The 24,864-nt window shown below is 43.5% G+C and overlaps 1 protein-coding gene and 2 pseudogenes across 3 annotated transcripts in view; 1 reads left to right on the top strand and 2 right to left on the bottom strand.

Annotated features, from left to right (window-relative positions):
• Positions 1-961: 961 nt before the first annotated feature.
• Positions 962-2,573, bottom strand: LOC105530509 (annotated as a pseudogene).
• A 6,110-nt stretch (positions 2,574-8,683) lies between these two features.
• Positions 8,684-9,946, top strand: LOC105530503 (annotated as a pseudogene). Its single transcript, XR_001004659.1, has one exon. The product of XR_001004659.1 is annotated as an exosome complex component RRP4 pseudogene (transcript).
• Positions 9,947-13,094: 3,148 nt separating this feature from the next.
• TRMT6 (tRNA methyltransferase 6) overlaps positions 13,095-24,864 on the bottom strand; it is a 13,569-nt gene continuing 1,799 nt past the window's right edge. Inside the window, exons 2-11 of one of the 2 annotated variants that reach the window (XM_011968072.1) lie at positions 21,850-21,977; positions 19,932-20,041; positions 19,292-19,383; positions 19,077-19,160; positions 18,699-18,823; positions 17,571-17,929; positions 17,100-17,185; positions 16,438-16,540; positions 16,248-16,334; positions 13,095-13,981 (exon numbers count right to left, since the gene is read on the bottom strand). In XM_011968072.1, coding sequence (XP_011823462.1) covers positions 13,790-13,981; positions 16,248-16,334; positions 16,438-16,540; positions 17,100-17,185; positions 17,571-17,929; positions 18,699-18,823; positions 19,077-19,160; positions 19,292-19,383; positions 19,932-20,041; positions 21,850-21,977 — 1,366 coding nt within the window. In that variant the 3' untranslated portion in view covers positions 13,095-13,789. The remainder of the gene's footprint in view (positions 13,982-16,247; positions 16,335-16,437; positions 16,541-17,099; positions 17,186-17,570; positions 17,930-18,698; positions 18,824-19,076; positions 19,161-19,291; positions 19,384-19,931; positions 20,042-21,849; positions 21,978-24,864) is intronic. The other variant, XM_011968073.1, reaches the window with a different exon arrangement.

Genomic DNA, 24,864 nt, shown 5'->3' with positions numbered 1-24,864 from the left:
GCTTTTTTTTTTTTTAGATCTTAATGAAATTTTATTCTGAAAATATGACAAAAGTCTAAGGCATTTCAAACATTTAAATACATGTAGGACCAAAGTAAATGTGACACAGTATAAAGGAATCCATAAATACAGAGAACTATGCTATATTTCTCTAGAGGCAAATAGCCAACTCCTCTAACACAATTCAACCCTTATCGTTAGAAACGGAATTGTGCAATTATTAACAAAAATATGATAATTTACATGTAGTTCTTCATGTCTTTAATTAGTATGAAATACAAAAGTTGAAAATACTGTGCCAATTTCATATAATCTTTTTTTTAAAAAAGTCATGTTTACATCTACCTAGATAAAACCAAATGAAAATATTTTCTTTTGAAAGTTTCATACTTTTTGAGAGTTCTATCTAGCCCTGGCTGAAGTTACTGATGATCAACTTTCTTACTTTAAAATAATAAGAGACAAAAGAAAAATCAACAAAACTGTGCTGGGATGGAATTTTGGAAGAGCTTTCTAATGGTGCCACATTTGGTAAATGTAAATATTTGTGGAAAAATTTTAAAACATGATGCCAATGAGAACCTGACACTTCTCTGTGGTAGTGGTCTGGGAGTGGAGAGACGGAATAGAAGGTGCACTTTTGGGTAAGGTCAGCTCACAATTCCCTATGACTGTATATAACAGAGCAGAGACTCAACAGCAACACAGAGTAGGTTAAAGTGCACCCTACACAGAGAGAAGATGGCCAGAAAGGAGGCATGTGTGCCCAGGCTGGCAGTCTCTGCACTGCGAAAGCTTCAGCTGTTAGCCCTGGGCTTTATGCTTCTGTTTGCTGGTGAGCTCAGGCACAATACCTGTACATTCAGCGTCTGCCACCCCAACAGGAACAGTTAGCAGCTTAATGGTGGCATGAAAATGGAGGGCTATTTGCATACAATCAATCAAATGAAACTCTGTGGCTTCATTCCAAGCCTAGGGGATGCCCAGCAGCTTTTGCAAAGCTGATGTGAGCATACAGAAGAATGGTGATGCCCTTGTGCCCCATTTCCAGAGCGATCCAGAGCATGGTGCTGCCATCGTTGTCCTCCAGGTGGACATTGCAGCCCAGCTGGGCCAGCAGCAGCTTGATGATCTCCATGTGCCCGTGCTTGCTGGCACAATGAGGGCCAGGGAGCCCTTGTCATCCTGGAGGTTGACCTCAGCCTCACAGGCCAGCAGACCCTACACCATGCCGATCTGCCCAGTAACTGACTGCCAGCATAAAGGCCATCTGCCCCAGCTGACTGGCTTTGGGGCTCACATCCTTTCAGCCAGAGTTCTTCCCCAACCTGCATGTCCTCTGCTTCCACAGCCGCGAGGGCCGCCAGCATGATGAAGGTAGAGTCCCTTGTTCTGGTGATCCACGTTACACATGCGGGTATCCAACAGCAGCTTCACAATCTCAAAACTGGAGTGGGACACGCTGTAATAGAGGACTGTGTTGCCGTTTCCATCTGCCAAGTTGATGACCTAGTAGAGGACATCCAGGGAGGTAGCCTCAAAAGCAGCTCTGTAGTCTCCCAGAGTGGCTGCAATGGCTGACTTCTGATGGGACACGCAGAACCACTTGTGCTGGAGGGTGTTCAGACAGAACCTCATATCTTTGCTGGTCAAAGCTCTGGGATCATTTATATTATTTTTCAGTAAGTTGCAAGCAGACAACATCTTTTCACTTAATGTATGCCTCTCTCTGATTTTCACCTTCTCAGGTTCGCGTTCTTGAAACTGCATTTCATCTTCCACCCTGGCAGACTTGAAACCTTCAATGTTAATGGCATGGTGCCCTTCGGCCATTCCCCAAGTGTCTTCAACCTCCTCTTCTTCAAGAGGATATTACTCAGTGACATCACACTCATCATCTGACTCAGAGGAATAGCTTTCATCTGTGCTGACATCATCGCTTGAAGTTGTTGCATACCCTCCATTAATGCCAACAAACTGAAGATTCTTTTTCTTGCCGTTTGAATCTTTGTTACCGTCTTCCTTCTTCATGATGGGCTTTCGTGTACTTTCATTGTTTGTGCGTACAGAGGCCAGCGGCCATCTGGTCGTCTGTCAGGTTCACTAGAGACCGTGTGCTTTCCTGAGCGGGGAAGGCGCCCTGGCTGCTGATTAGCTTTCCTTCTGAGATCCTCACCTCTGAGCAGCCTTCTTCCTGATGCAGACACTTTACTAATGTAGATTTCCTTTCTAGATGTAAATTTCCGTGTAAAAAAGGACAGCTTTTTAGAGCCATTCCTGTGTCTGCAGTTTCTCTGAATAACCAGCTCAAAATATGCCAAAGAGATATATTTTTGGGTGACACATTGTGGTCTCCTCCAGTCATATTTTGGGATGGTGTGTACTGAGCCCCAGCCATGGCAAAAATAAGACTTAAAATCACATAGGACTTTTATCCGTCAAGGAAGGCCTGGTTCTCCTCCTCTTGGCTAAGTGAAGAACTGCCTGTGCTACTTAACCAGATTCTTTTTAGATGAATCCTCTGTGACATACTTTTCCAGGAGCATTGCTGCTTCGTCATATGGGGAGCCCATCAGTGCTATAAATCTGATGGCAAATTTTCCTAAACCTGGGCACACAGGTTTCTCTCTGCCTGCAGTTTTTTGTTTTTGTTTTTGTTTTTTTTTTCTGGCCCTTGGATCGTGACTGCCTGTTTGCAAAGGACAATGATTTGGGTGGGTGATGGTGGTGCGAGGAGGGGAAGGCTGCTGGAGGAGGTAGCTTTTATAGCAGACAAGGGAGGTCGGTAAATACCTATCGTACTAGTTTTCTGGGGCTGCCATAACAAATCACCACAAACCGGATGGCCTAATACGACAGAAATTTATTCTCTTACAATTCTGGAGGCCAGAAGTCCAAAATCAAGGTGTTAGCAAGGCCGTGCTCCCTTGAAAGCCTGTAAAGGAGGATCATTCCTTGCTTCTTCCTGCTTTCTTGCCTCATCTTTGCTTCTTCCTTCCTTGCTTCTTCCAGGCCTTCCTTGGCTGGTAGCAGCAGATCTCCCACTGCCACCTCCGTCTGCACTTGGGTGCTCTCTCCCTGTGAGTCTGTCTCTTAACCTGGTGTTCTTCACCAGGACACCAGCCATACTGAAATAAGGACCCATCCTACTCCAGTATGACCTCATCTTAACTAATTGCATCTGCAACCACCCTGTTTTCCAATCAGGTCACATTTACATGTATTAGGGGTTGAGACTTCAACATATTTTTTTCTGGGGACACAATTCAACTCACAATAAAGCAGGCCAGCACCCACTCCCCTCAGGTGGACAGACCCTGAGGCACAGATTCTGCACTGCCTCCCAGACTTCCTCCGTGGATCATGCCCAGGTGCCACAGCAGTGACCTGCGTGATAATGCAGCCTTTATTGGCTGCCTTTACCTTTTCCACTGCCCACTGGTGACCCTACTGGTGTTTCCTGGGATCACCTCTCATATATACTGCTTCTCAAATACTTGTCTCAGGGTTTGCTTCTGGGGGACCATGATCTAAGAGACCATCCGAAGTCAAGGTTTATATTATGACAAATAATATACCTGCAGTTGCAACCCCTTGTCTTAATATATCCTGATACAAGATACTGGGAAATGCTCAACATGTACTCACAGGCACAGAGTACAATGTCTCTGCCTTTTTTCCTATTGCAGCCCAGCAGAAAACAAAATACTTTCCTAAAGAGAGATTGGGGGGCCCAAGGTGAAAAGTGATTTACTCACTCGAGGAGAGAAAACAAAACCCAGCAATGCACCAAATGCCGGCCTGGCAAATCATACACACACACACACACACACACACACACACACAGGGCACTGCTCACGAGGAAAGCTGCTGGAAGTTGGAGTGCAATGCAGTATGGCACCCCCCAGCTTCCCCCTGGCATCCGCCTTGTTGAGGCATTGCACATTAGAACATCTTTTCATTTTAGTTTGCAAACACCCCAGGCGAGGGAAACATGAAGGTGTAGATGATCTATTAAGGATGAAGGAAACATCCAAGAGAATCCCACCCAATATGTGCTGCTCAGATGGTGCAATTAGGATCTCTGGGGGTGCCACCATTTCTTCAGGAAGAAGTCAAGAACTATCTAGGCCACTGCTTTTCCCACTTTTAATCAAAATAATTTATGTTCATTGTAAAAACATTAAGTAGTCCTGAAAGGCTTATAGTGAGGATTATGGGTTGAATTTTGTCCCCAAAATGAAGAAGTCTTAACTGCTGGCACCCACGAATCTGACCTTATTTGGAAACAGGGTCTCCGCAGTTAACATGGGGTCATTAGACTGGGCCCGTTTATAGTATCATTGGTGTCCTTACAAGAAGATGGAAATTCAGAGACAAAAACACACACAGAGGAGAATACCATGTGGAGAGAGAGGCAAAGATTGGAGCTATGCCTCTTCAAGCCAAGAAATGCCTGGATTATCAGACACTGGAAGGGTCAAGGAAGGATTCTGCCCTAGAACTGTCAGAGGGAACACTGCCTCTGCCAACAACTCGATTTCAGACTTCTGGCCTCCATATATCCAATAGAATACTTTTCTGTTGTTTTAAGCCACTCAGCTTGTGGTACATTGTTATGGCAGCCCTAGGTATCTAATACAATGAGAAACAATGGCCTCAGTGCCCCATCCTCCAAATCCTTGTGCAGATGCAGCCACCTGTAATTTAAATTTTAGATTTCTTTTCTTATTTGAATTATTAATTGTCATGATTTCTAATATCATGACAAGTTTATCGAGAAGGAGTTATAACGCAGAGACGGGACAGGAGGAGAGAAAGGGTCCTATTATTACATAATGAAAATACACACCATGCCACTGTAAAACATAGTATAATCAGGAGGCCGGTTGGGTGGCTCACCACTGTAATCCCAGCAATTTGGGAGGCTGAGGCGCGCAGATCACCTGAGGTCAGGAGTTGGAGACCAGCCTGGTCAACATGGTGAAACCCTGTCTCTACTAAAAATACAAAAAAATAGCCAGCATGGTGGCAGTTGCCTGGAATTTCAGCTACTCGGGAGACTGAGCCAGGAGAATCACTTGAACCCAGGAGGTGGAGGTTGCAGTGAGCCAAGATCACGCCACTGCACTCCAGCCTGGGCAGCAAGAGTGAAACTCGATCTCAAACACACAAACAAACAAACACATAATATAATCAGGAGATTTCAGGTGCTGAAATAATTAATTAATTGCAGTAATTACAATTCTGCAGTCCAGGATCCTGACACTCACATACATGACAGGCCTCAGTGAGAAAGTATCTGTTGATGCAAGACCTAAAGAAAGGATGTGAGCCATGTGGACACCTGGGGGAAGGACATTTCAGGCAGAGGGAATAGTAGGTGCAAAGGCCCTGGTTTGGGAATGTGTTTGGCATATTTGAAGAAGAACAAGAGGCCAGAGTAGGAGACTGTTGTAGGAGGTAAGCTTAGAGAGGCAGCAGGGGCCAAGTCACACAAGGCTCTCTGTAGGTCCTGGTAAGGACTTTTGCTTTTGCAATTGGAGAGTTCTCAATGGATGACTGATAGGATTTGCTTTATGTTTATAATAACACTGGCTTCTGGGTTGAGAGATGGCTGTAGGGGAAGTGAAGGCAGAAACACAAAACCAATAAGGAGGGCACTGTAATGACCCTAGTGGGTCATTGTGATGGCAGGGTCCAAGATGGTGGCACTGGAAATGGGGAGAAGTGGTAGAATTCTAGATCTGTTCTGGAAACAAAGCTGACAGGTAGGGCTACTGGTTTTGGTGTGGCATGAGGGAACAAGAGGAGAATACCAAAGCTTTAGGCCTGAGCACCTGGGAAAACAGATGGGGAGACTGCAGGAGGGACTGGTTTGGGAGGAGAGAGATGGGGAGCTCAGATATGAACTTGTTAAGTTTGAGACGTGAATAGATACCCAGCAGAGGTGTTGAGCTGGGTATATGAGCCAGTGCTGGAGGAAAAGGCCTGAGTTGAAGATTGCACGTGGGAGTCATCATCCTAGAGATGGTATTTAAAGACTTAAAACTGGGTGAGATTACCTAGAGTTATATAAATGAGTCAAAGATGGCCTCTGTGTATTGGCTCATAGATTGTTTATTATTTCTTCATTGTAGGCTAACGCTGATTACTGCAAAAGCCAAACTCAAATTTTTACACATCCATTTATTTTAAACAAATTTTAAGCCAATTTTTAGCCATTCAGGGCCTTCCTGCTACCTACTCAGTGAAACTATACCCAGCATCTGTTGGCCATTGATAACATAGAGGCTTGTGGTTATAAGACCTCAAGTGTGGTGGCTCACACCTGTAATCTCAGCACTTTGGGAGGCTGAGGCAGGCAGATCGCTTGAGCTCAGGAGTTCAAGACCAGCCTGGGCAACATAACGAAACCCCGTCTCTACTAAAAATACAAAAATTAGCTATGTGTGGTGGCATGCGCCTGTAATCCCAGCTACATGGGAGACTGAGGTGGGAGGATCCCTTGAGCCTGGGAGGTGGAGGCTGCAGTGAGCTGAGATCCTGCCACTGATCTCCAGCCTGGGTGACAGAGTGAGACCTTGTCTCAGAAAAATAAAGCCAAAAACAAAAACACAAACCTCAAGCTGTCTGACTCAGAGACTCCCCGCTGTGCTGCTGTGCAACATCACCTAGACACAAAAGCCTTGTTTCTGAACCTCCCCTCCCTCGGGGGTATCCTTGCCTTTCCTCCTCTCCTTCTGAGTAGCAATACGTGTAGTGTGGTCTTTGGACAGACTCTTGCTGTAAGGGACATCCCTCTACCCCTATGCAAAACTGTCAGAGTGTCACCATCACCCAATAAAATATGTGTGTGCTACTGCCATCTCATGGTCACTCTTTGATTAGTCCCCAAAACCCTTGAACACCCTAGGGAGTGAGCGTAGACAAGAAAAGGAAGAAGTGCAAGTGCTGAGTCCTGAGGCATGCCAACGTTTAGACGTTTCAGAGATGAGGAGGAACCAGTAAGAGAGATATAGAAAGAAAGTCCGGAGAGGTAGGAGGGAAACCAGGAGAAAGTGGTATTCTAGAAGCCAAGTGAGGAAAAGCCTGGCAAGGACAGGGATGGACAGTGTCAGACACTGCTGATGGGTTCAGCGGACGGAGAAGAAGCTCTGGATGTCACACTACTGTCCATCATTGCTTGCTGCTCACACCAAATCTGCTTCCCACTGTGGCTGCCCCAAAGAGCTGCTCTCCTGTTTCCACCTGTGCCGCAATCCGTCTCATCACGCCACTGAAATCAGTGATCAGCAAAGTTTTTCACAAAGGACCAGACAGCGTATATTTTAGGCTTTGAGACCATATGGGCTCTATCACAATTATTCAACTTTGCCACAGTATGAAAGCAGCCATCAACAATATATAAACAAATTAAGAGTGGTTGCGTTCCAATAAAATTTCAGTTTGAATTTCATGTAATTTTCCCAAGTCACAAATTTATTTTATTTTTTTACTTTTCTGCTTCAACCACTTAAAAATGTAAAAATCTTTTGTTACAGGCTATACAAAAAAATTTGTAGTGGTCCAGATTTGCTGCGTCCTGATTTAAATTAATCATATTCTCTCTTATTTTTATCTCCTTTCTTGAATCTGTCACCATATGACTTTTATTTATTTATTTATGAATGACAGAGTCTCACTCTGATGCCCAGGCTGGAATGCAGTGGCGTGATCTCGGCTCACTGCAACCTCCACCTCCTAGGTTCAAGCGATTCTCCTGCCTCAGCCTCCCAAGTAGCTGGGATTACAGGTGCCCGCCACCAGGCCTGGCTAATTTTTGTATTTTTATTAGAGATGGGGTTTCACCATGTTGGCCAGGCTGGTCTCAAACTCCTGACCTCAAGTGATCCACCCCCCTTGGCCTCCCAAAGGGCTGGGAATACAGGCGTGAGCCACCAAATCTGGTTTATATAATTTAATTATTTCATTTAATCTAATTTATAGCCCCTATTTTGTGTCACTCACAGGTGACAGGAAAGAACTAAAGAGGTCACTTTACCCACTTGAGCATTTGATTGAGGAAAAGTATTCCCAAAAGGCAAAACGCCGCCTGCTATCATTTCCTCTGGATTAATTTCTCCACTTTTTGAAGTTTGTTGGCTTAGAATTATAACACTATGTAGACCAAACATTCAACAGATTGACCTACCTCTCTTTCAAAACAAAGTATCCATAGCACCTTGTTACCTGTCAAAGCAAAAATGAAATATCAAAATCTTTCCAGTCTTGTTTTAATGACATCTCAGCTAAAAGTAAAAACAAAAAACAAAACACCCAGGTTATTTATTTATTTATTTTTTGAGACAGAGTCTCGCTCTGTCGCCCAGGCTGGAGCGTAGTGGCCGGATCTCAGCTCACTGCAAGCTCTGCCTCCCGGGTTCACGCCATTCTCCTGCCTCAGCCTCCTGAGTAGCTGAGACTACAGGTGCCCGCCACCTCACCCGGCTAGGTTTTTGTATTTTTTAGTAGAGACGGGTTTTCACCGTGTTAGCCAGGATGGTCTCGATCTCCTGACCTCGCGATCCACCCGTCTCGGCCTCCCAAAGTGCTGGGATTACAGGCATGAGCCACCGCGCCCGGCCAAAAAACCCAGGTTATTAATAGACCTGTAAAAAGGCCTCCCAAGATTGGCGCCAAGATGGCGATGGAGATGAGGCTTCCAGTGGCTTGCAAGCCTCTTAGCGAGAGACTAGGTCAAGACACTAAGAAACATCTAGTGGTGCCAGGGGACACAATCACTATGGACATGGGATTCATGCGGGGCCATGGAATGTATATGGAAGAAGGGAAGCTCATTGTATCTGTTGCCGGCTCTGTGGCGATAAGTTGATCTGTGTGAAAGCTTTGAAAACCAGATACATTGGTGAAGCAGGAGACATTGTAGTGGGAAGAATCACAGAGGTTCAACAGAAGAGGTGGAAGGTGGAGACCAACTCCGGGCTGGATTCGGTCCTGCTGTTCTCGCCCATGAACCTTCCTGGAGGAGAGCTGAAGAGAAGATCTACAGAAGATGAGCTTGCAATGACAGGTTTCTTACAGGGAGGGGAACTTATCAGTGCTGAGGTCCAGACAGTGTTCTCTGACGGAGCTGTCTCTCTGCACACAAGGAGCCTGAAATATGGAAAACTAGGTCAGGGGGTTTTGGTCCAGGTGTCCCCCTCCCTGGTGAAACGGCAGAAGATCCACTTTCATGATTTGCCATGTGGTGCCTCAGTGATTCTTGGTAACAACGGCTTCATCTAGATTTACCCAACACCTGAGCACAAAGAAGGGGAAGCAGGGGGCTTCACTGCAAACCTGGAGCCTGTCTCTCTTGCTGATGGAGAGGTGATATCCTGGCTTCAGAACTGCATCATCTCGCTGGTAACTCAGAGGACGATGCTGTATGATACCAGCATCCTGTACTGCTATGAAGCATCCCTTCCACATCAGATCAAAGACATCTTAAAGCCAGAAATAATGGAGGAGATTGTGATGGAAACACATCAGAGGCTTTTAGAACAGGAGGGAGAAGGAGGTACTCCAGAAGGACAGGACTGTGGACCTTGCAGGAGTGAAGACTGTGATGTGTGGTCCCCATATGTGGCTCAGTGAAGACTCGAGAGATCATCACTTTGTCTGCATTGATAGACCTGTGACTGCCTCCAGCCCACAGGCCTGCTTTCTCCTGTCCTAACACCAAGCCTGGGTGGCAGATGAACAGCGCTCCCTTGGGTTGTCGGCTGAGTCTCAGCATTAGGGAATAGTTTCAGGTCTTTCAAAGTGCACAGTGTTCCAGTCGAATGGACTCCCATCCTGGAATAATACGGAGAATCCTTCGTCTTCCACCCACTGTCATTCACAAGGCACAGGGCCCCATGAAATTGCCCCAATAGAAAACATGGCATCCTTGACCCCCAAATGGTCTATTTTGGCCTCCATTCCTATATCCTTTAAATGACTGAGAGTGCAGCTGGTAAAGTTGGAAGAACAAAGTTAACCAAGCAGGCCAGGCACAGTGGCTCACACCTGTAATCCCAGCACTTTGGGAGGCCGAAGCAGACGGATCATGAGGTCAGGAGATCGAGATCATCCTGGCTAACACGGTGAAACCCCGTCTCTACTAAAAAATACAAAAAACTAGCCGGGCGAGGTGGCGGGTGCCTGTAGTCCCAGCTACTCGGGAGGCTGAGGCAGGAGGATGGCCTAAACCCGGGAGGCGGAGCTTGCAGTGAGCTGAGATCCGGCCACTGCACTCCAGCCTGGGTGACAGAGTGAGACTCCGTCTCAAAAAAAAAAACAAACAAAAAAAACCCCAAAAAATTAGCCAGGTGTGGTGTGCACCTGTGGTCCCAGCTGCTCGGGAGGCTGAGGCAGGAGAGTAGCTTGAACCTGGGAGGCGGAGGTTGCAGTGAGCTGAAATCGCGTACCGCACTCCAGCCTTGGTGACAGAGTGAGACTCTGTTTGAAAAAAAACAAAAACAAAAACAAAAAAACCTGAGCAGCCTTTTGCTTGGTTGGAATCTGATTTTCTGTTGTGTATTCCTTATAGCCATAGATGCGATTATGTCCACACCAGGCTGCCTTAATCTGTCCTGCTTGGAGGGTGACTTGTAAGATGCTGAACTATTCATAATAGAGTGAATGTTCTGGGTCCATGTACTCTGATAAACATGAAGAAAATAAACTAAGAAAAATGGGGGGGGGGAGCAGGCCTCCCAAAAGGAGTGGGTAGAGTATGATGTTCATTTCCGATGCTTCAAAGATTTTGCCCTTCCTCATAAAAACTCAAATAGCTGTGGGTGTCTAGTAAATGTTAATAAGGTAGTTAAAAGGTTCCTAGTTGCTTTTTAAGTATCTGTTCAGGGACTTACCTCTCTCGCCATCTGACCTGTGTGACATAGCTAAGTTCAAAGAAAATCTATAATCCTTTTTACAAAAATTAATACTAGCTTAGAGGCAACGTTATATTTCAAGTAAAGATGTTAGTTATACTCTGTTCCTTTCCAGCACTGCATCTAAATGCATTACAAAACCCAGATAAAGCGAATCTTGATCATGGATTTTTAGGACATGCGTTTTAGTATTTAGTATAGTTCTTGCAATATTTACAATCAACACTTTAAAACAACATGCAAGCACTCCATTACTTTTTCGAAGCTTCACTATGTATTGAGAAAAGCCTGTAGTTTGGGCTTTTCAATATACAACCAGTGCATGAATGATTGCTCGGTATTTGCTTCATACAATTTTAGTGTACCTTTCAGCTAAACACAGCCCTGTGATGGGTGCCATGCTATATTGCCAAGTACCCTAGTCCAATGGAGGAACAGGATGGATGTTACAAAATGACTTTTGTCTTTGACTTTTTGATTGCCATTCAAGGGCTATTCTACATAACTCTGCTGGTGGCTGGATGTCCAAAAATCATAAAATGATCCATTCATCGGCTCCAAAGGTGAATGTCCATTTTAAACACAAGACAAAAACATCCTGTATTTAGCTGTACCCATGATGTGCGTGCACACAGGAGTGGTTCCCAATGGGCCGTTCCTGGACCGACAGCACCAGCATCACCTGGAAACTACTTGAAATGCAAATACTCTGCCCACTCCACAAGTACTGAAATCTTATTCTGTGGGCTGGAGGGTTCAACGGTCTCTGCTTAACAACGCCCTCCAGGGGATTCTAAGTTTTCCAATGCTAAGTTTGCAAACCACAGAATTAAATCATCTGTACTCAGATGAAGTAAACTATAAGAATGAAAAAAAAAAAATACAGATTAACTTATGCTGTTGGCGTTGGTAAAATCAGTTCACAAGGTAACATGAGAATGCAGGGCCTTGGTAGCTCAGATCCCAGACCCCTTACTCAGGGAACTCAGAGAAAAGATTTAGGGAGTGGAATGCAACTTGCAAACCAGTAACCAGGAGACTGGCCACTACTGATTCTAATCTATGTACACGGTTTTCTGTTCTCTTTGTCCAAACTTGACTATATGTGTGTGACAACAGCTTGCAACATGTTCCGTGAGGTGCCAATCCAGGCATGTCCTCCACAATAGACAGACCATATGTCACAATCGGCCGAAAGCCAACATGGCATCACTGACTGCATCACTGTTAGTCAGACGAATCGCAGTAGGAAACATTTTTATTTTTATTTATTTTTTGAGACAGAGTTTTGCTCTTGTTGCCCAGGCTGGAGTGCAATGGCGTGATCTCGGCTCACTGCAACCTCCGTCTCCTGGGTTCAAGCGGTTCTCCTGCCTCAGCCTCCCAAGTAGCTGGGATGACAGGCATTAGCCACCATGCATGGCTAATTTTTGAATTTTTAGTAGAGATGGGGTTTCAACATGTTTGTCTGGCTGGTCTTGAACTCCTGACCTTGGGTGATCCGCCTGCCTGGGCCTCCCAAAGTGTTAGGATTACAGGTATTAGCTGCTATGCCCAGCCAACATTTTTATTTACTAGCAATTAGGATAAAGGACTCAAAATTGTACTTGGTAATCACATTGGCCATTATCAAAATAGCACATGCTATTTGGAAAAAAAATTCTTTTTTTCTGAGATGTTGCTTGCTGTATGATATACACCTATTCTATGATGACAGGAGCAACACAAACGATGACCATGTTCCAGTGAGCAAGACTCAATCTCTCAAATGAACAAGAGCCTTGGCTGATTCTAAACACTTTCTTTCCTACAGCATATGATCAAATGATTCGAGTTTTTCAGAGCATAGAAAGGGTAACCATCTAATCATGCCAGAGTTCTTCAGCATTAATAATCATCAAGAAAGGCACTTTAGGGACATTTGACAAGGAATGACACTAATACGATGAGAACTGGTCTACGTTCTGCACATAACTCTGATATAGTTCAAATAGATTGCATGCTCTGTCTCCACGTGTACATATACATTCATACAGGTGGTACAATCTATGTCTCCACATGTATGTGTATGTATATATCTATGTATATACAAATATATGTGGGTATATATACCAACATCTATATACATATATGTGTGTGTGTGCAAATGTGTATCCATAAAACCACAGAGGGGGAAAAGACATTTGTTTCCTTTAATTGAATAGTACACAAAAATTCTAGTCACTTTATTTAGAACAAAGAATAAGAGTATTGGCAAACTAATGCAAAAAAGTACCCTACTAAACCTTTCTATGCACAAAAAAGAGCAGTAAAATAAATACTCAGAACTTTCCCAGGTTGTCAACTATTAAAATAAAACCTTAGCATTTCAAAAAAGCTTATTCCACTGCAGGAAAGAGGGTGGACATTTTTGGTACCATAATAAATCACACACTCACACATCCATATTGCTTAGGTTGAAGAGAACGGAATGAACAGAGGAAATTTCTTCCATGAATTACCCTCCTTTTGGTACCCGCCATGTTTTAGTTATGTTGTATTATTCCACTTAGCTTAAAATATAAAGTCTTGTAGAAACACATTTTTAGGATGTTGAAGTTCTCAAGATATTTGCACAGAATATTTAGAAGTACTTAGAGGAGTTTTGTTAAATGCAGTTGGTCATACTACATACACCACAGTCGCAGTTTCGACAGACCAAGCGCATCTGTGTCAGAAACAGACAAAAGACTTACTCCTCCTTCCCAGAAACGGGTATACAGACATGTTCTTATTCTTGGGATATGAAAAAACAAGTAGTAATGGCATTTAAAGTTTAATTACTAACTGTATAATGCCTGAGAACAAAATTCAGAGCAATTCTCAAAGGGTTAAGAGTCAGACTCCGGGCATTTCCGTTTTTTAGCTGCAGGCTCCTCAGTCTCCTGCGATTCTAAAGTGCTTGCATTAGATTTGAGTCTGGTGTCTGCTTTAAGGTTGTCCATGGCAACGGTGAAGCCGGAGAGAAGGTAACCCCCACCTCCACTCATCAGCAGTTTAGGATGACTTCGATCTGGCAAAACCTAATCAAGACAGAAAAGACATCCAAGCTTTCCCAAGACAATAAAGTCCATCTGAACAACACAATATACCAAAAATCAGAATTTAAACAACACAGGTTCTCTTGATAATTTAAATGGACCAGTTACTTTCTTTCTTTTTTTTTTTCTTTTTTTTTTAAGAGGCAGGGTCTCACTCTGTTCCTCAGGCTGGAGTGCAGTCGTGAGATTTTGGCTCACTGTAACGTCGAACTCCTGGCCTCAAGTGAACCTCCCTTCTTGGCTTTCCAAAGTGCTGGGATTACAGACATGAGCCACGGCACCAGGTTTTAAATGGACCAACTTCTAAGGAACTCATTTCTTCACATTACAATGCAGAGAAAAGTACAGAAATTGGTTTAATTGATTTGCTTTTGAAAAATAAAACTGGCCAGGCATGGTGGCTCACGCCTGTAATCCCAGCACTTTGGGAGGCCGAGGCAGGCGGATCACAAGGTCAGGAGTTTGAGATCAGCCTGGTCAACATGATGAAACTCTGTTTCTTCTAAAACTACAAAAATTAGCCAGGCGTGGTGGCACACGCCTGTAATGCCAGCTACTCAGGAGGCTGAGGCAGGAGAATTGTTTGAACCCGGAAGGCAGAGGTTGCAGTGAGCCAAGATAGTGCCACTGTACTCCAGCCTGGGTGACACAGTGAGACTCTGTTTCAAAAAAAAAAAAAAAAAAAAAAAAAAAAAAAAAAAAAAAAAAAAAAAAAAAAAAAACCTGAAGCAGTTTTCAGTTCAGTACAGGTTTCTCTAGAAACTGAAGCATGTTTCTGGTGAGAATGGGTAATGGTCTGGGCAGTACTCTAGAACTGTGCATAGAGCTTTCTTTCTCTTGGCTTCAGGAAGCTTCATGGCCAATAATGGAGCCTGGGTCTATGGAGAAGTTGCTACTGAATGTACTACACTCCAAACCTCCCTCCCCCGCTACCCTGTTAACTTTGCCAAGGCAACTTCTCTCCTCTTTCTCCTGTAACCTTAGCTAAGTAAGACAACCTCTACAAAGGGTAGGGTTACCTAAGGCTCAATAGCATCCCCACTACATTAGGATAAGACACCAAGCAATGAGACGGGGCCTATGGCAGCATGGAGGTGCTCCCCTCAGATCTCCCTTCATGAGGGAACTGGCTGCGAGGCATTCAGGCAGTAGAACGCCTCTAGCTGCCGCTCCTTTGGGATCCACTACAGCATTCATGCTGAGGGAGGCCATGGGTTGCTCCCAGTCAGTAACTGAGCATGAGTACCAGGGCTGGAGCCTTTCTGCTTAACACAGGGCTCCTTGAATGGCGACCTTTGCACCTGAGCTCGTCATCAGCCTCATGGAAACTTTCTCAGAGCAGCACTGCAGGCTCTTCCTCCCGTCCTCCTTTCTCTACCAGCTCCTTGCCCAGGCATCAACCTGCACCACCGATCTTGGTCCCTCTCCCCTTATGTCTCTAAGGCATTTCCCTCAATACATCTCTTACACTTCGACTTCCATCTTAGCATATGTCTTCCAGAAGACCTGAACTGACACCGAGGCCACCAGTAAATCCTGAAAACTTGCCACAAAAACATCCTAGCAGAGAGGAAAGGGACAGTTTCTCATCCACCTGGGAATTTTGCTATTGTCAATTACATCATCCACAGTGATATCGAGGCCTTGGGGAAATACGAACCATAGCGGTTTGCATTTTAAATGCCTTCAGGGCAGAGTTACAGAGTAATATATTCTGACATAACAAGAGAAAAAAAGGGTCAGAAAAAGTAAGGGGCACATTCTCTGAGTAACAGCCACGAGACATCTTCATCTCTGTAGACAGAAGCAGAAATATCTCTATTTTTATTTTGTTTTTGAGACAGGGTCTTACTCTGTCACCCAGGCTGGAGTGCAGTGGTGGGATCTCGGCTCACTGCAGCCTCGACCTCCCCGGTTCAAGCAATCTTTCCACCTCAGCTCCTGAGCAGCTGGGACTACAGGCACCTGCCACCATGCTCGACTAATTTTTGTATTTTTTGTAGATACAGGGTCATGCCCAGACTTTATATATATTTTTCATAGAGATAGGGTTTCACCATGTTGCCCAGGCTGGTATTGAACTCCTGGACTCAAGCGATCTGCCTGCCTTAGCCTCCCAAAGTGCTGGGATTACAGGCATCAGCCACTGTGCCTGGCTGAGATAACTCTATTTAATGACTTCTAGTACTACTGCAAGGACAGTCAAGTCTTGGGAGGGCAGCTTTTGACTGGCTGTAAGAACACGTACCTGGTAATTTCTGAGCCAGGTCTCAGACAGCCTGAGGTTGATGACCCCTCCCCTCTCCCGCAGCTTTGTGTAGCATTCCAACAGAGGCTGCAGGCAAAAACAGAATTCCGTTAAGAGCTACTTCCTGGGATGCAGTTTAGGAATCAACATTCAGACGTAAGAATTCCTGCCCATTCCATTCCAGTATTACCTCTTTGTACTGACAGTAGACCACGAATGGCCTTGAAGGGGCCACAAAGTCCAGCAAAGACAGCAGCAGGGGAGTGGGGTGGAAACGACTAGCTACAATTAAACTGTAAGGAAAATGTCAGACAAATTATTTCTCTCCCAAAGTGGAGCATGGGTTTTAAAATGCATTTAAAATGATCATGTATTTAATTTGCATGACTCACACAAAGAAGAGATTTAAATATAACATTCTAGAAATCCAAAACAGAATACAATCATGAGCTATTTCTTTCTAGGAAACACAAACTGGGTTAGAAGCTCTTGCGGTGCTTGGCAACTCTAAGTGGCATTTAATGACATTCTTGATTTTTAAAAAAAAAATCACCTGGAAACAAATCCAACACTGCGTATGCTGCTTTGTGGACATTTGTTATAGCCTGTGTCGCAGCATTTGAGTGCCCCATCCCCTGCGCCCAGTAGGACCACAAAGCCTGTTTTGATGCACTGTGATGGAGAAGGTTCCCCACCCCTGCCAGCCTCAGCCTCCTTTCTTTAAAAAACCCCCAATACAAAATCCTCATCTCGGGTCCCACTAGAATCAAAGCAGACAAGAAGGGAATGCCAATCTGTCTGAAGCAGAGCCCACACGCGCGGAGGAGTCTCCTGCTGCTTCCATCAACGCACCCATCCGCGTTTCTTTCACTCAGCAGAGCGGCAGCCTCTAAATGTCTTTTCCTCTGCTCTTCTTGTCTCCTCTGTTTTTCCTGAATCTTCAAAAAGAAAAAGAAGAAACCAATGTACTGGGGTCAGTCAAATTTACGGAAATGCTCTGGTCTGTCAAAACATTTCAACAATATTTATCAACCTGGACTAAACCAATAGAAGGAGATTGTTTATAAGGAAGCTGAAAAAACACAAGAAAGCCTATATACTGTAAAAACCATTATTAAGCTATCTATGCAATGCTTCTGTAACCTAAAGCTGCACCCCAAAGACGGAAATTACACGCTTGTGTACATGTACACACACTCATTCTGTTTTGATAGTTATCATCTTGGGAGCTAATACACTAAAGCCAAACCAAATCTCATGATTTAAGTGAAGTTAACTGAGGGCCTGAGATGACGGGGGTGGGGGGACTCTTGGCATCCTTACATAATCTTTTTTGCTTCCTCTCTCTTTAGGCCCCTTATGTTCTGGATCTTGAGAAATGGTTTCCATTGTTTCCTGGTCTTCTGGGTGGTTGCTCTCTGGGGCCTCTGCCGTACTGTCTTCATTCTCTTGTTCAGAAGCCTGTTTTTCCTCCAGTGTGCCATTACTTTCTTCAACCAAAGCACTGTCTTTTGGCTCTGAAGATAACATCTCGGCAGAAAATGTTCCATGTAGGAGACTGTCCACTTTGTTGAGGGGGAATTCATAAAGACCATTGAGAAAAGATTTGGGAAATCCGAAACATGCTGTTGCTGCCCGAACAGGTCCACCTCCAGGGTATAGCTGAATAATGGAGCCAAAACCTGAACAGATAAAAGAAACAAACATCTGCCCGTGGAGTGACGCTAGACTATGCAAACCCTCAGTGAGTCCTCCACAGTAATGAGACTGAAGGTCTTTCTATTAATACTTTATTCACAGGCTGAAGAATGGTGCAGCTCCTCAGGGAGTCTGTTTGGAGTCTATGAGTATTACTAATGGAGATAATATAATTCTAAAGCAGATAGCAGGAAGTCTCAAAGAAGCTTATCCCCCACTTGATACTACTGTAAAACCCTGTGTCTGCAAATCTGGTTGTTACATGATTGGTGATTGACTCTGCTTCCCCTCACTCCAATCCTCATATGGAGCAGTTACAGGTTCTTATCTTCTATGTGGTCAGAAAAGAAACAGACAAATCAGACTGTGCTGTATTCTTCCAGAGAGAATACATGCTTAGTAATCTTCCCACTCACTCCCTTCAATTTAGGCCCAATGAAATGAGCACCATCTACCCAGTTTACTAAAATCACTGTCCTGAAAGCCCTAGCAAGCCACAGGCTCCAGCATCACGCCCACTGACAGTGAAGCTAGAAAGGACAATCGCCATGGGTCAGGGGTACCCATGGGTGGGGTGCTGGGTGATGGAGACTACGTAAGAAGGTCCCCAGGCTAGGAGCTGTGCAGGTCCACCCAAGTCACTTCGTTAACCCTGAAGTAATTCAATCTGGCTTTCCATGAGTTTACATTTTTGGACCGCCTTTACTCACATCAGGGTGGAGTTTTGTTGAAAATGGAAATATTAAGTCTCACCTCCCATTCGTTCCATCATTGCACCCAGCACCAAGCCTGCACACGTTTCCATCACAATCATTTTGTTGCCAGCACGGATATTTCCCAACGTCAACATCTGGGCTAGTGTATCGTATCTCATGTGGCTAAAGCAAAAACAATAATTCATTCATTTTTAGCTAAGTGAAGCCTACTATTTTAATCATCATTTTTCAAGTTTTGTTTGCTTTATGAAAATTATGTTGATAAGATTATTGATTGCTTTGGAGGCGACAGTAAAAGGACTTACAATTTATGAGGTAGGAGGAGGTGAGCAAGTTTTTTCATTTTACTTAAAATCATGACTTTCTTAAAGACATAGTTCCCCCACTTATACTTTTGAAAGGAAACAAAGCGTACTTAATTTTTCCAGGTTCTCTTGCATAATACATAATTGAAAGAATACGGGTGGATGGCTTCACAACAGTAATGATGGCTTCATATCTGGGGGAAGAAAAAACAGAACACTGACTTGAAAAAATGACTTAAAATATTTTATTTGTAATAAGATATATGTTTTATAAACATATAAAAAAGTTTAATATTATCAGCCTTTAAAAATAAAAACTACTTACTTTTTTTTCTTCTTTTTAATATATTTATCTTGAGCAAATTCTGTCTTGTCTCGGAACGTTGTACTATTTTCAATTAACTGCTGAACTATTTCCTATAAGAAAAGGAGCAAGTAGATTTTCTGAAACTTTACTTTCACAAAACAAGTAACTTCCAAAGGCTTCTTACCCAAGAATGGATCCAATGGTCTGATTCTCCAATCCCTTTTCCACAGAAGTCCAAATAGATGAACTTTGTATTTCTATACTCTATTTGGAATTTATAATAAAATACAAGTACTTTATAACTCCATTTAAACCAATGTAAAAGAACAGAGATATCCAATAAAGGGAGAAGAGAGGTAAAGGAAACTAATTTCTGAAGACACTGGCTGAAAACATTACCGAAAATGAACAAAGTTAAATCCTGGTATGCACTGTTATTACGTTCTCTACCACTAATATTAGTAATGTCATTCACTTATATTCCTGTATGTAAGACATAAAATCTTTGAAATGTTGAGTTACATGTACATTTCAACCTGTTTCTATCAAAGCTATAACTTTTTTTTTTTTTTTTTAACTTAGGTACAGTCTGCTTTAAAAACCAGTTTCCTAAATGCCAAACAGACAAAAACAAAACTAAAAATCCTTTGAATATTACCTCTCCTTTAATGCCCTTGTCCTTCAAAGCTTTTATGTCATCTTGAGTAAGTTTCTGAGATTTCCCATCATCAACTATATTTCGATTATCAGTGCCCGCTTCTTTAGTCTCTAAGGAAAGAAATTGCTCTATTGACATTTATGGTCTGAAATTATTTGACACTTTCTTTTTTGAGTTCATATCCACATCCAGTCCATCAGCCACTGAAGTCTGGCCTCCCGGCTGCACTGCTCCCATCACACCATCCTTTCCTGCCAAAACTACTCCAAGCCTCTAAGTCATCTTCCCACTCCCAGCCTTGCCCCGCTACTATCCTCCTGGATGCCAGAGTGCTCTCTGTTTAAATGCAATTTGACTTAACTATCCCATGTTTAAAACCATACAGTGGCTTCCCATAGCAATGGAATACATTCCAAAGATGACTTGCAAGGCCATAATTGATCTGGTCCCTGCCTATTGTTCCTGGCCTGATCTCTTGACACCTTAGCTTCAGTCACAATGGCCTTCTTTCTGTTCCTTGAACACACCCAGCAAGGTCCCACAGCAGGCTTTTGGCACCTGCTGCTTCCTCTGCCTGGAAGGTTCTATGACAGATGTCTGAGTGGCTGGATCCTTTCTATCACTTGAAGCTGAGCTCATTCTCTTGCTTTACCAAATTAGCACACGCCCCTGCTTTATTATCTTCATAGCATGTGTCACTTCACCATAAGAAATCATGCTGTTTGCTTGTCTACTTGATTATTTTTGGTGTTCCAACTGGTAAGTACATTTTATACGACAGTCTATCTTACGAACTGCTATAACTGCAGTGCCAAATAATACCTGGCATATATTTGGTGCTTAGTAAAAATATGGATATTAATTTAAATGTATCTAAATAACTGGTTTGACTCAAAAAACTTTATTTTTTTATTTTTATTTTTTGAGACAGAGTCTCGCTCTGTCGCCCGGGCTGGAGTGCAGTGGCCGGATCTCAGCTCACTGCAAACTCCGCCTCCCGGGTTTACGCCATTCTCCTGCCTCAGCCTCCCGAGTAGCTGGGACTACAGGCGCCCGCCACCTCGCCCGGCTAGTTTTTTTTTTTTTTTAGTAGAGACGGGGTTTCACCGTGTTAGCCAGGATGGTCTCGATTTCCTGACCTCGTGATCCGCCCGTCTCGGCCTCCCAAAGTGCTGGGATTACAGGCTTGAGCCATCGCGCCCGGCCTCAAAAAACTTTAATAGTATTTATTTAACTTCAAATAATTACTTGTGTTTTAATTAATAAGATATTCTCAATGTTCATTTTAATAAATATTTAATTTTAATTAATAACAGCTTTTGGACAAGAGGTTGTTAAGAAATAATAATAGTAATAGCTAAAATTATGGGCCCTTACTAAAAGCAAGACACTATGGAGAACTTCCTATGAGCCATATCATTGAGCACTCAATACAACCTAGGCATTAAATATGTTTATGACCCAATTTTACATATATAAGGATGTAAGACTCATAGAACTCAAGTAAGTTGCCCAATGGTACAAGGCAAGTGATGAAGGTAGAAATTGAACTTAGTTGGATCCAAAACCAGACCTCTTAACCTCTACACCATACACTAACCACCTTACACCTGTTACATAACTTCTGGGCACTGAAAGAACTTTACATATGTTCTTGCAATGACACAGAAATGACTCATAGGATTAAATGCCTGGCCCAAGAACAGAGAACCATTTAATGGTGGCCTGGAGACAGAATCCAGGTTATCTCAGGGCCAAAGGTAGTACTTGCTTCACTCCACTAAGCTGCAGTTCTTAGATTATGAGTTAAGATTTCTTTTGGGGTAGCATTGTCTAGCACTTGGGAATTAGGTAGAGGTTGAGATGTTTCTGACTAGTCAGTTGGACAGCATCTATTTCACGTATCCAAAATGTGCACCTGCAGTAGGCTCTTCCCTCTTCTTCTTGGGCTGTAGACTTCCTCCACTGGTCACTTCAAATGTGGTTCCATAACTATGACCAATGACGTTATCCAGGTAGAACCACTGTTTTTCGAAAGTTACTTTTCTAGGGAAAAAAAAGCAATCAATTAACTGAATATCTTTTGTATTCAGTACAGAAAAGATGTGTTCACTACAGTTTATTTCAAAAGTGGTCTCCACAATGGAGGCTCAGCAGCATTATCTCTGAACATAAAGCAACAAAGGAACTAGGGAGAACCTGGTTGGGATAGAGACATACAATTAATGAATAAGTCACAAGAACACTGAATTTTGGAAAGGGGAAGCAAAGACAGAAGACATTCCTCTTCTGGTACACTGGGCTGACCCTAGTTTGCATGTCTACCAGAATGTTCAAACTCGCTGGCTCTGCAGATAGCCTGAATGGTAGACAGGATCCCCAAGATTGCCAGGCCTGGACATACACTGACAACTCTTGCAACTTACCCCAGAAAATCTCAAAACTGAACAATCATTGAAGTAACAAGGATTTAACAAATTTCCTGGGCTTGGTCTGATTGGCCATTTTATTTGAAAATTATCTAATAAAAGCAAATTATACTTGCAAATTAACACTGACAATCTACACACTTGGAAATGGAGCCTAACACTGACAATGCTCTACTGAGGACCAGGCAACTTGAGGTTTTCCTATGACACAGATTTTTTATCTTCTTGCAATTTAAAAGGGAAATCCCACAGGAACACAATCTTTTCTTCTCAAAAGAAGAAAACTAAAATCTACTGAGTGTCAATCAGGGGCTAGGCAGTGTGTGCTAGGTGTAATTCATACTTTTTGATTTAATTCTCATGGCAATTCTGGGACACAGCTCTTTCCAGAAGAGCAATCCGAGGCCCAGGGAGAAGTATCTTGTCCAAGATTAACAGTTGCAAGGTGTTGTTGGAGCTGGGATTCAAATCCAAATCTGTGTCTAAACCCAAGCCTCATTCTTTCCACTATACCACACGGTCTACTCCAGCAAAGACCTAAGGACCTTAGAAAGCCCACCTAGCTTCAGGACTTGGCCCATGTACATAGAACACTGAATTCTGGGAATCATGTAGTGGTTAATTCTGTTTGTGCCCCATCCCACTCCTTCTCTTCCTCTCTCTGTGCCGCCAGGAAGCTGACTATGACAGAATATACTGCCACATCACCCATGCTTCCGTGTCAGAGGCTTACCATCATTGCTGGTCTCTGGGTGTATCACCTTTATTGGTTCCCTAAATCCTGCCACACTTTTGCGTCACATCTTCATTAAAGCTTACTCAAACCATCTGAGGGAAATCCTGTAAGATCATAAGTGATTCAGATACGGCCAATTCTTGTTATTTGCTGGGTCCCTAGATACTTACATACGACAGAATGTAACAGACACTCAAAATATTTGCTAACTTAAACCTCTTCAGATGTTGCAATTCAGCTCAGCCCAGATGTGCACCCCTACCCTCAAACTTCAGTCACCCAGGTGCTACTGAAACACCGGATCTGGCCAGGTGGGTCACACTTGTAATCCCAGAACTGTGGGAGGCCGAGGCGGGTGGGTCACTTGAGTCCAGGAGTTTGAGACCAGCCTGGCTGACAGGAAAAACTCCGTCCCTACAAAAAATGCAAAAATCAGCTGGGTGTAGTGGCATACACTTGTAATCCCAGCTACTTAGGAGGCTGAGGCAGGAGTGTCACTTGGGTTCAGGAGTTTCTCTACAAAAAGTACACAAATTAGTTACTGAGGAGGCTGAGGTGGAAGGATTACTTGAGGTGGAAGGATTGCTTGAGCCCAAGAGGCAGCAGTTGCAGTGAGCCAAGATCACACCACTACACTCTAGCCTGGGTGACCGAGTGAGATCCCGTCTCAAAAAAGAAACAAACAAACAAACCAAACAAAAATACTGGATCTGAGATAGGTGGGTTTACCTCTCTGCAAGCCTATGTGATATACAGAGGGGATGATGAGTGTCACTTAAAACTGGCTGGTTTGACAGGTCAGGTCACTGCCCCTGGTCAGTAATGTGCGGCCCAGTAAGAGGGATGAGGAGGCCACATCTTCACTGGGAAGGAGTAGGATTTGCAGAGTCTACTTTTCTGAGAGCCTGGACTGTTTTTTGCCCAACCCGATGAGTGTAGCCCCAAGGGTGATGAGGGAGTCTGACCTGGGATGCAGTTGAGTTACAGAGTCATTTTCTAAATAAAATGGAAACTGCCACTATGACTTCTGCGAAGAAGAGGGCCTGATGAAAAGTATTTCCAAATAAATGTTTAGGGCAGTGGTCCCCAACCCTTTTGGCACCACAAAAGGGGAAGGTCAGACACACTGGTTCATGCCTGTAATCCCAGCACTCTGGGAAGCCGAGGTGGCCGGAATTACTTGAGCCCAGGAACTGGAGACTAGCCTAGATAACATAGTGAAACTCTGTCCCTACAAACAAAATTAATTAATTAGTTTAAAAAAGAAAAAAAAGAAGAAGAATTTAAAAATAGTTAAAGGTTGGTGCAGGAATTACATTTCCGGACTAAAAAAAAAAAACACACACCCCTCATAAAAGAAACTTTTTTTCTTTACTAAATTAGTGCCTGTGCAAAAAGCTTGGTTATCACCAGCTTAGTGCTCTGGAGACTTGTTTCTTCACTATTTTATAATGCCTGTTTCACCTTAAATACCAATTAACGGTTTGCTTAAACCAGGAGTAAATGAGTTCATCTGAAGTAAGTACTTATCAGAAATTCCAAATCTCATACTTCCTAGTCTGCAGAAAGCTGTTCTCCTGACATTGCATTCAACTTATCTCTGTCAAAAGTAATCCAATAACCTAGCTCAAAAGAAACTGTGGCCGGGTGTTGTGGCTCACATCTGTAATCCCAGGACTTTGGGAGGCCGAGGCAGGTGGATCACCTGAGGTCAGGAGTTCGAGATCAGCCTGGCCAACAGGGTGAAACTCCATCTCTACTAAAAATA

Source organism: Mandrillus leucophaeus, unplaced genomic scaffold, assembly GCF_000951045.1.
Source record: "Mandrillus leucophaeus isolate KB7577 unplaced genomic scaffold, Mleu.le_1.0 Scaffold828, whole genome shotgun sequence".
Lineage (NCBI taxonomy): Eukaryota > Metazoa > Chordata > Mammalia > Primates > Cercopithecidae > Mandrillus > Mandrillus leucophaeus.
Note: the sequence above shows the minus strand (reverse complement) of the source record. Positions and strands in the feature narration are given on the sequence as shown.